Here is a 10,452-nt window from a genome sequence, read left to right on the forward strand (position 1 = left end):
ATGACATTGTCAAGTGAATTAACTTCTATCTTCATTTTCTTGTAAAATGAATATAAGAAGATAGATCATAGCCCAAGACATTAGAAAGTTTAAGTAAGATACTTAAAGAAAAGAAAATAGAGTTTTGATTTCTCCCAACTTTACTAATATGCAGTTGTCACTTTAAATTAGGCTCCTAAGTCTGAATTTTATTAAATGTAAAACAAGAATTATACTGGGCCTAACTGTTTTACCATATCAAATGAGATATGAAAGTGTTCTGAATAGTCACTATACTGTAGCATGTGAAGGACTCCAATGTTCAGAGCTTGAACCTCTCTAAATGTAACAGTCTAAGTTAGTGCCTGGACTTCAATCCATCACAGGTAAATATTTATTCTCATATTATTGGCTTTAGAAAATGTGTTTTCTCTTAAATACATCTTAGCAGCAAAGAGAAAATAGACTGATTTAAAACAAACAACAAACTACCCATGATGAAACCATATCAATCACTACAGGGGAATTTCCAGCTTTTATTTTATACAGCTTTCTACCTACAGCAGAAATTGATAAGCAAGACAGCCGGGCTGATAGGAGATAATGCTCCTGTCGTCATCTATGACAAAGGTTTTGGTGCTGAGTAACATCATCCCTGCTTTCCAAAGATCCAGGCTGTCCACCACCATTTCAACGTTTCAAGACATTCACTCATTTTACTTTGTATCTGTTTTGACACCCTGGCAAATAGTAAAGATGAAATCGGTATTTCATTAACTGAATGATTTCATATATCTTTAGGTATGGGTAAAGGTGAGATTTAGAGTTGAAAGACGGGTTTCTGTGTTAGCTTTATTCCTTTTGGGATGTACAATCAATCTTGGACAACTATTTGATTTTGATTTTGTATGACAGGGTTCTTACGTGTGTGTGTGTGTGTGTGTGTGTGTGTGTGTGTGTGTATCCCAGGCTAACCTTGGTGATCTTCTTTCACAACACCTTGAGTGCTGGGATTATAGGCATATGCTACCATGCCTGTTTTTTCCCCCCTTGACTTTTCAAATAAGAGAATGCATATGAATGCTTTGTAACTCCTTTATAAATTATATAACACAACACTTAATGTGTTATTCTGATTAGTCATTAGTATATTTTTATCTTTCCCGAACCTAAAATAGAAACCAGCTAATGCTTATTGGTTAATATAAGAAAGTATATGGCTGGGCGTGGTGGTGCACGCCTTTAATCCCAGCACTTGGGAGGCAGAGGCAGGCAGATTTCTGAGTTCGAGGCCAGCCTGGTCTACAAAGTGAGTTCCAGGACAGCCAGGGCTATACAGAGAAACCCTGTCTCGAAAAAACCAAAAAACCAAAACCAAACCAAACCAAAACAAAACAAAACAAAACAAAAAAAGTATACGAATGTGTTTAATACGAAAGTGAAAACAGAAGACAGATTGACATTTGTGCTGTTTCAATTCATTGTTCTATGGCATTGAAAACAGGGTCACAGGATGATGAAACAATGGACAGACAGTTTTGGAGCTGGGTTATCTTTGGTCATGATACAATACTGGGCTTCATTGGATTCCTCAAGAGTATTCATTGACAAAACAGACATTTGTTCTGGCCTACTTCAAGTTAACAGATACAAGTTTTAAGCCCAGAGACCCTTTAATTTGCATTATGTGTTAAGTTAAAAGACTGTACAATCTTTCAAAAGTGTGGGGATTGTAATTTTATCGTGCAGTGACATTAAAATGTCTACACTATAATGATAAATAGTGATGTATAGACTTGAAAGTAGGACACAAACAAATATTGCTTATTTTAATTATTTTTGAGACTAGAGCTTGCTTTATAACTCAGGCTAGCTTTGAACTCTTGATCCTTCCATGTCAGCCTTCAAAGTGTGGGGATTACAGATGTGTGCCTTCTTGTCAAGTTAAAACTCTGCATCGTAACGAGCTCTACAATTGTTCTGATACACATGGACATTTGCAAATTATTATCCTAGACTGTCTTGGTGGGTACCTATACATTTTTAAAAGCCATCCTTCCAAGTATTGTTTGGGAGAACAGTGTAATGAAAATTATGCCATAGTAACATGTGCAATTCAGTGCCCAACCAGTATCAGTAAGAAAAATTTTAGTGGTCAAGCATACTTAAGAAATGGCATCTTGCCAGTACAGGGGTATACCAGGGCCAGGAAGCAGGTGTGGGTGGGTTGGGGAGCAGGGCAGGGGGAGGGTATAGGGGACTTTGGGGATAGCATTTTAAATGTAAATGAAGAAAATATCTAATAAAAAAAGCCGGGCATGGTGGCGCAGGCCTTTAATCCCAGCACTCGGGAGGCAGAGGCAGGCAGATTTCTGAGTTCAAGGCCAGCCTGGTCTACAGAGTGAGTTCCAGGACAGCCAAGGCGATACAGAGAAACCCTGTCTCGAAAAACAAAAAAACAAAACAAAAAAGCCTTAATAAAAATAAAACAATACAGAAAGAAAAAAAAGCTATTGTTTGTCATCTTAAGTTTGGAAAGCTCAATAAATTCCTTACATTTGTATACACACACACACACACACACACACACACACACACACACAAGAAATGGCATCTTGTAGCAGAGTCTAGAAAGGCCAGCCTTCTAGCTGTTCTTACTTTGCTTCTTCTGTTACACAGATAAGCCATTAGCTTGAAGATGCAACCAACTACCCAAGTATGTTTTCTTTGTCAAGACAGAAAGTTAGAAAACAATGCCTTGCATGTATAATTCACCCGTATCTTTTCTTGGCTCTACCAAAGTTCTGATTGCAAGAAGTCCTAGGGGTTTTCTGAGGACTCAGCAACCAGGGTTCTCTGGTTTAGCCACCTCTGCCAAGCTACTGTGATAATCTCTCAAGCAGGAAAGACTTAAAAGAGTTAACAAACCAGCATGCTGTAGACTGGCAGAGAGATGGGCCAATAAGGTGTCTAAGCCAGCAGTGCGTCTGGTGTGGGCGGGTATGGGCAAAGCGTGCGAAAGGACAGTGGAGGCCTAGGGGTGAGAGGGCAGCCAGGGTTAGAGATTTGGAGGAGCCAGGGGCCAGGAGGACGCACGTGTCCGCATCCTTTTCTTCGTGCCCTTTATCCCTAGGGTTTGATAGCAGCGGGGATAGCCCGGGGGCCCTGTGTATGGCCACGGAGTTACAGCGTCCGGACTCCATGCCCTGTCACAATCGGCAAGTAAACTCTACTTCTAGCCCAAGTCCCGAGCATCTGCTAGCCGAGGACCGGGTCCTGGATCATGCAGAGGAAAATAACGCTGCTATGGCTAAGCTGACTCTCCTCCCTGGGCACGCCCATTCTAGCGTGCTTTCGGAGCGGGACTCTCCGGCCTGCTGCAGCACTAATCTTCACTCTGAGAACCACAGTGACAGTAGTGACAGTGGCAACTACGATGCACCTGTCGGCGGCGACTCCCTGCTAGGGGACTGTGAACTCTCCCGACAGATTGGGGCTCAGCTTAAGTTGCTGCCTATGAATGATCAGATCCGGGAGCTTCAGACTATCATCCGGGACAAGTAAGCTTAGAGCGGAAGGGGAAAAGGGAGCGGAGGGCTGCAGGGTGAAAGTGAAAAGCTTGTGTTTGGATTTTGCACACTGGTCTTTGGGGATTAGAGCCAGGCCTCTTTCTTTGGTAGGGAGGGAGTCAGTGAGACACTTCTGTGGCCCCTTCTTAGTTGCTTTGGTTAACATTGCTTTGTTTAGGTAGCCTTCAGCCTCTTCCGGCCTCTTTGTCTGTCTTAAACATGACCAATCCTCGACTGTGCCAGGCAGGTACACACCCCTATGCCATCTGCTCAGTTCCCGACCACGTGGTAAATGTATAACCCAGAAATGGTTACTGCCCGTGGTTATTAACACCCGGACAGCCCAAGCTCACAGAACTAAAGCAATTTCAAGGGAAATGATGTGCCCCGCCAGCCCTCTGACTCAACAGCATTTGCTCCTGCAGTTTGCCATTGTGTTTACTGATTGGGAGTTCAGCTTTCCCTGGTTGCCAGAGAGTTTATGATTCCACTCTTATCAAGACAGGTTGACTGAAAACTTACAGAATGTAGTTAACAGCAGAGGGAACCTAAGAACAAGTCGGATCCTCCTAATCCCACAAATCAGTATAGCAAGAACTTGAAAAGTTAAAATATTTTGGAATATGGATTTTCTTGGATAAATATGTACCACAGTGAAATACAGCTGCTATCTTTCCTTTTTTCTTTCTTTTTCTTTTCCTTTCCCTTCCCTTCCCTTCTCTTGTCTCTTCTTTTCTTCTTTTTATCAGACAGGGTTTTCCTAAATTGCTGCTCAAACTCTGGCCTCAAACTCCAAGGCACAAGTCAGCCTCCCAAGTAGGTGGAACTACTGGACCTGAGACCATACCTGGCTCCTATTGGCAGCTTTAAATGAGCAGCTACGGCTCATTTAAGACCACTGTATTTCTAGCATGCCTTGACATTTAAAAATGCCCTAAAATAAATCCGATTTGGCAACCTTTTCTTCATACTCTTGTAGTAGGCTCCTGTGCTTCCGTCCTGCAGTTTTCCTGACTCTCACATGCATGCATCTACAACTGCCTTTTGAACATAGCAGCCTTGATTTGATAACTGCCATCTCAGCAGCCTTCATTTGGAACCAACTTGGGCATGCTTAGCTCCCTTTGATTCCTTGTTTCTGCTTTCATTTACAATTCCCCACATCCCTTTTTATTAATGATCAACTCTTATTTTTTCAAGGCTAAACTCATTCTTCCTAGCTGATTTTCCCTGACCTTTTTAAATGGGAGGTTTCCTTTCTATTTTAAATATTATTACTTGTGTATGGACCTTGCTTATTAGGTTTGATGACAAAAATCTTTTTATAATTACAGCTATTCATTGCAAGTAGTAGAGCTCAATCATTAAAGGTTATGTCTACCTTTTGTGGAGATAGAGTTTTACTGTATAGCCCGGTCTGGCCTGAAGCGTTTGATCCTCCTGCCTTAGCTTCCTGAACGCTTGAGTTATGCGGGGTGCACTGCTATGCCTGGACCTAGCTCTTAAGCTTATATTTATGAAACTGTACTATTTGTTTATAAAGATTCAGTATTGAAAACTATGATCACATGATCTAATGGCATAGAGGCTTAAAAAAGATGAGGCATAGTTTTGGTAGTTGTTGGGACAACTGAAGTAAAACATCTGTGAAATAAAGAAAATTTGATAATTCTTGGAATTGACTAACTTTGGCTCTTGGACCTATTACACTTGTAGATGAATTTTGGGGGCTCAGGAAATTTCTAGTAAATTCTATTTGTCCATGGTAATGGTTATTTAAAAAATATCTTTGTTGGAGGGATTCTTGCATTATAGACATAAGACCTTGGATTTGATTCCAAGCACTGCAAATAAAAGAACATTTTTATTGAGACACAATTTTCATATACAATTGAGACATTTTAAAGTATACAATTTAATGGTTTTCTGTATGTTCTTCACCTACCACAGTCACTTTTCGAACATAGTCATCCCCTCAACAAGAGACCTCACAGATAGTCAGTCCACATTTACCCAGCATCCCCTCAAGCCCTAGGCAAAAATTAGTTTACTTTATAGTTCCATTAGTTTGCCTATTCTGGATATTTTTTCTGTGTGTTTGTGGTATATGTATGTGTTCATGTTTGTGTGGGTATAAGTATTCATGCATGTAATATGTGTGTGGAGTATAGAGCGAAATAGACATCTGATATCTCTCCCATCACTATACACCTTCTTTTTTGAGACAGGGTCTCTTACTGAACCTAGAGCACACCAATTCAGTAAGACTAGTTGGCTAACAAACTTCAAGCATCTTTCCATTTCTGTCTCCTCAGTGCTAGGATTAAAGATGTGCATCAACCCAGCCTTTTACGTGGGTGGGTGCTGGGAACCGGAACTCAAGTTCTTCTGCCTGCATGCAAGCACTTCACTAACTGAGCCATCTCCCTAGCCTTTAAATTTATTTAACCAATAGAAAAACACATCAATGGAGTATCACATAATGATTAAATCTGGTTAAATAAATTTCTTTCTCTAAGCACTTGTCAATTCTTTATGGTAAAGGCTTTCTAAATACTTTCTTCTCGATTTTTGAAATGTATAACACAGTATCTGTAGTTAACCTACTTTGCAATAGTATAACAAAGCTTCTTGCTCCTATCTAACTCTAAGTCAATACTCCTTGATCAACCTTTCTGCCTCCTTCTCCTCCCCTCTTCTCCCCAGCCTGTGCTTAAATCCATTTTACTGTCAAACCTTAAGAACAACTTTTCAAGACTTCACATATGAATAAGATTGTGTGATTGTTGCTATTTTGTCCAGTTTCGTTTAGTGTAATGTTTTCAGAATTCACTCCTTTGTGTGGCTGAATGATAATTTCTTATATAGATTTGCTGCAGTTTATTAATACATCCAATGGCTAATGAACATTTGGGTAGTTTTTGCTCTTTAGTTATTATGAATAAGGCTGCCACGAACATTTGCTTATATGCCTTTGCAGGGGTGAAGATCTTCAGTTATCATTAGATTTCATAAAGGGTCGTTATGTAAAGGTTAAAAAACATTAATACAGAGTTTGGAGAGACTGTGACATTTAGGATTTATATATGCTAGTATCTGTATGTCTTGATTAAATTTCATTATTCAGAAAGTTTGGATTATATAGCAATGTGAGAATAAGTAGAAACCTTTGGTTTTTTTTTTTTTTTTTTCTGTTTGAAGGAAGAGACAGCAGAGTCCTGTGAAGGGATCTTAGACAAGATATTTAATGTCTTTGTCTTTCTGCTTTATAATTTATAAAGTAAAGATGTTGGTACAGCCTCTTGGAGCTCTTTCCTGAGAGGTTAAAACAAGATTATATCCATGAACACTGTTATAAACTGTCAAATTCTTCACTTTGGAAATTATGCATGCCTTTTACTGACACCAGTATAAGGAATTTGTTTGCACAGAAAATTCAAATTCTTAATTTGAAAATCAATACCAAATCCAGCTCTTGTGGCTCCTGCTGCTAATACCAGCATTCAGGAAGTGGGGTGAGAAGGATGACTGTGAGTTGGAGGTTAGTCTGTGGTGCTTAATGAGGAAAGAAACAGTCAGTCAGAACGACTGAGCAAGACCTCTCAAAACAAATAAAAAGACTGAGAGAGCCTACAGAATTTGTATCCAGCTTTGTAATTTTTCCTAATGAGGTGATGCTTATTCGGGATGGAGACAATATTTTTTTGGCTTGCTTTTTTTTTTTCAGTTTTGTTTTCCTTAAGCAGCATAATTTGTTAACAGAAGCTTTCTCTTCTTTCCCTTGCTTCCTTCCTTGCTTCCTTCCTTTCTTCCTTAAGTTGTCTTACCTTTATGCAAACAAGACCCGTTTCAGGTACCGTAGGAGCTGACAGATTGTCTGTTGTAAACAGAGTTCTATTCATGTAGGTCTAGTTATGGAGGGTATCATAGTTGGTCCTCTTTGAGGCATATGCTGTTTTGATAGAACAGCATGTACATATATTATGGAGGTCTCTGATAATAGAAGTGTTTGGAGTACATGTTGTTTCTGTTATTGTTCCTGGTTCTTAGAATCTAGCTAGTAAAGGGATTGCTTTATGAATTGACTCTGGCATGGAGAAATGGGGTGATCAAACAGGACTGTAAGTTGTTGTATATCTATAAAACAAGCAAGATTGGGAACATTGTACTGATTTAAAATGACTTTATTTTTGAAGTGTACAATATTTGAAACGTAATATGTTGGCTGTATTATTGAATTTCAAGGAAATGATTTTCTCGCTTTGAGAGTGCAGTAATCTAAACACTGAATGGAGTGGGTAATTTACTCAGCTACACATACATGGGTCACTGGCAAATGACAAAAAAGTAATGATTCCTTCATTTTCTTGTAGCTTCTTTTTTGTTGCTGTTGAAATGGATTAAACTACACACCCCTCTCTTCCTGAATAATAAATCCAGTAGACTCTGAGTGTAATGTATTTTCCCCCATGAATATGGTTCATGACCTCATATGTAAGGCAATGAAGTGAATTTTAAAAATCATCATCCTGGTCCCAGTGTGTGTGTGTGTGTGCGTGTGTGCATGGGGGGGTTGTCTTCTGAAATATTAGAGTCAAGCTGTATTATGGACAGTTGAGTATATTCTATCTGTATGCTTGCCCTAGGACAAGCTTTGGCATGGCTTCTGTAGGCTATTTGGATAGAAGCTGAGCAATTATCTTAAGAGTTTTTCAGTTCATAAAATAGCACCAAAGAACTAGCCTTGTGACTAGTTGTGAGTCATCTGGAGAGGAGACATTTAACCTCAGGATGGATGAAAGTCCTATGTAACTCTAGTATGAGTGTTGCCTAATATGTTGAGTCATCTAAGTAATATAATGTTCTTAGTCCAAGCTGTGCATTAGAATTGATAGTGAAGGCTTTTAAAAAAACAACTTCCTGGCTCCCATTCTTAAAGGCTGCTTGTGCAGTGTTGGGTGGAACCTATTTGCAGTATTACAAACACCACACATGATCACACACTGTGCTCAGGTGAGATCACTGCCTCTGGAAAAATGTCCAGACTCCCAGTTTAGTGACTGGCTTGGCTTCAGACTTGCAGTATAGAGTGATTCATGGTTGTATATGGGAAATAGAAGTATCTTAAAGGACTAGCATCACTCCGAGACTAAAGGAATCTCAGAATTTATCATTACAATTTATATGAAACCAGATGCTTACCATAGGGGAAATATAATTTGCAAATTGTTTAAAACATGGATATGCTTTTTGTTTTAATATATTCCCCATATGTATTTTTTACTGGATGTACAATAGGAAGCCCCATCTTTAAGTAGCACAAATGTCTGATGTAGTATGTGTGCTATCCTAGTAATGTCTCACCCGTTATGTTGGACTTAAGCAGGTGAAAATGACATCTCTTGCTTTTCTACCTACCTTTTGACGTTTATTTTGAACTCTGTTTGGAGATGCAAGTAGACAATGCATGGAACTCTATTTTATGAGCTTATTAAGAGGTGCTAACAAGCTGTGACTTTGCTGACTTGCACCTGGCAGGTAGAAAAAGCTTTTTTTTTTTTTTTTTTAACCATTAAGTTAGATTGGTTTTAAGTATGTTGTTAGGGGTTTGTTTTTCGAAGGTAATGGGAAGAGTAAAATCAGTTGTAAAGCATCTGTATGCTACAGCAAACCTTGGGGCTGTTCTTGATTTTAGAGATCACAAAATTGTAGAGGTAGAAATGATACTTTGAGAGATGCACTAAATCGTAGCCCGAGGTGAAAGCTACCTTTTGATTGAACCCGACAGAACTGCCTTTAGGTTTCACTTCCCTTCCACCCATTGGTTTAACGAACAAACAAAGTATTAAATCTGGGTCATTACACTCTTTATTTTCATATTCTTGCTTTGAAAGTCCATTAAATTATTTCTGTTCTTACCAGGTAAAACACATGATGCCCAGCTGCATTTGAATTCAAGCAAACAATAACATTTTTTATATAAGTGTAACTTGAAATATTGCATGGGAATTCTGAAATTCAGATTTAACTGTATATCCTGTATTTTTATTATTTGCTGAATGCTCACCCCAATTTCCCTTCTCCAAATGTCACAAACAATCTGTATAATCTTCCAGGATGAAGAATGACATATTTAAATTTTGGAAATGACATCCAATTCAGTGTTCCTAGGATGTGATTTTAGTTAAAATTTTCTGAGTTTTGCCTTAGGAGAGTTTGCTTTTAATTGCTTTTGGAAAGGATTTTTTTTTTCCAGAATGGAGTCATACTATGTAACCCAGGCTGGCCTTGAATTTGTTAGGGATGCTAGGCTGTCTATGAACTTTGTGATCTACTGGCCTAATCCTCCTGAGTGCTGATATCACAGGTTTGCACCACCACACCCAGCAAAAGGGAGTGTTGCATGTAATAACCTTGGTGGCTTACTCTTTACAAGCTGTATCATAAAATCACCTGCATCTTCAGGAAGAACATTTGATTGATTTGCTATTTGTATTTTATTTTGAGATAGGGTCTTGCTATGTAGCCTAGACTGGCCTGAAACTCCTGGGTTTAACTTATCCTCTGTGGTGTAACAATATTCTTGGGTGAACAAACATCTACTCGCCCTAGATAGGGATCCCAAGAAAACTACCAAAGTCCATCTTGTGAGTTGATAAGTTTTATTGGGGTTACTTAAAAGAACACAGATGACTGCATCACCAAAACCCATCCCAGCGTGGGTGACAGCTTACAAGGGTGACAGCTTACAATTGCTGGGAACATGGAGCACACAGCACAGCCTGCAGGCAGCTCAATAAATGTTGGGTGGAATCACCATGCCGGACCTAAAGCTCTACTACAGAGCAATTGTGATAAAAACTGCATGGTACTGGTATAGTGACAGACAAATAGACCAATGGAA

At 39.2% G+C, this 10,452-nt stretch overlaps 1 protein-coding gene across 1 annotated transcript in view; it reads left to right on the top strand.

The window, feature by feature from the left end:
- The first annotated feature begins 3,006 nt into the window (after nt 1–3,006).
- Uprt (uracil phosphoribosyltransferase homolog) overlaps nt 3,007–10,452 on the top strand; it is a 22,887-nt gene continuing 15,441 nt past the window's right edge. The window contains exons 1-2 of the mRNA XM_021153874.2: nt 3,007–3,019; nt 3,113–3,539. Of these exons, the coding sequence (XP_021009533.1) occupies nt 3,151–3,539 (389 nt within the window). The 5' untranslated portion in view covers nt 3,007–3,019; nt 3,113–3,150. The remainder of the gene's footprint in view (nt 3,020–3,112; nt 3,540–10,452) is intronic.

The sequence above is a fragment of the Mus caroli genome, chromosome X (assembly GCF_900094665.2).
Source record: "Mus caroli chromosome X, CAROLI_EIJ_v1.1, whole genome shotgun sequence".
Taxonomy (NCBI): Eukaryota; Metazoa; Chordata; class Mammalia; order Rodentia; family Muridae; genus Mus; species Mus caroli.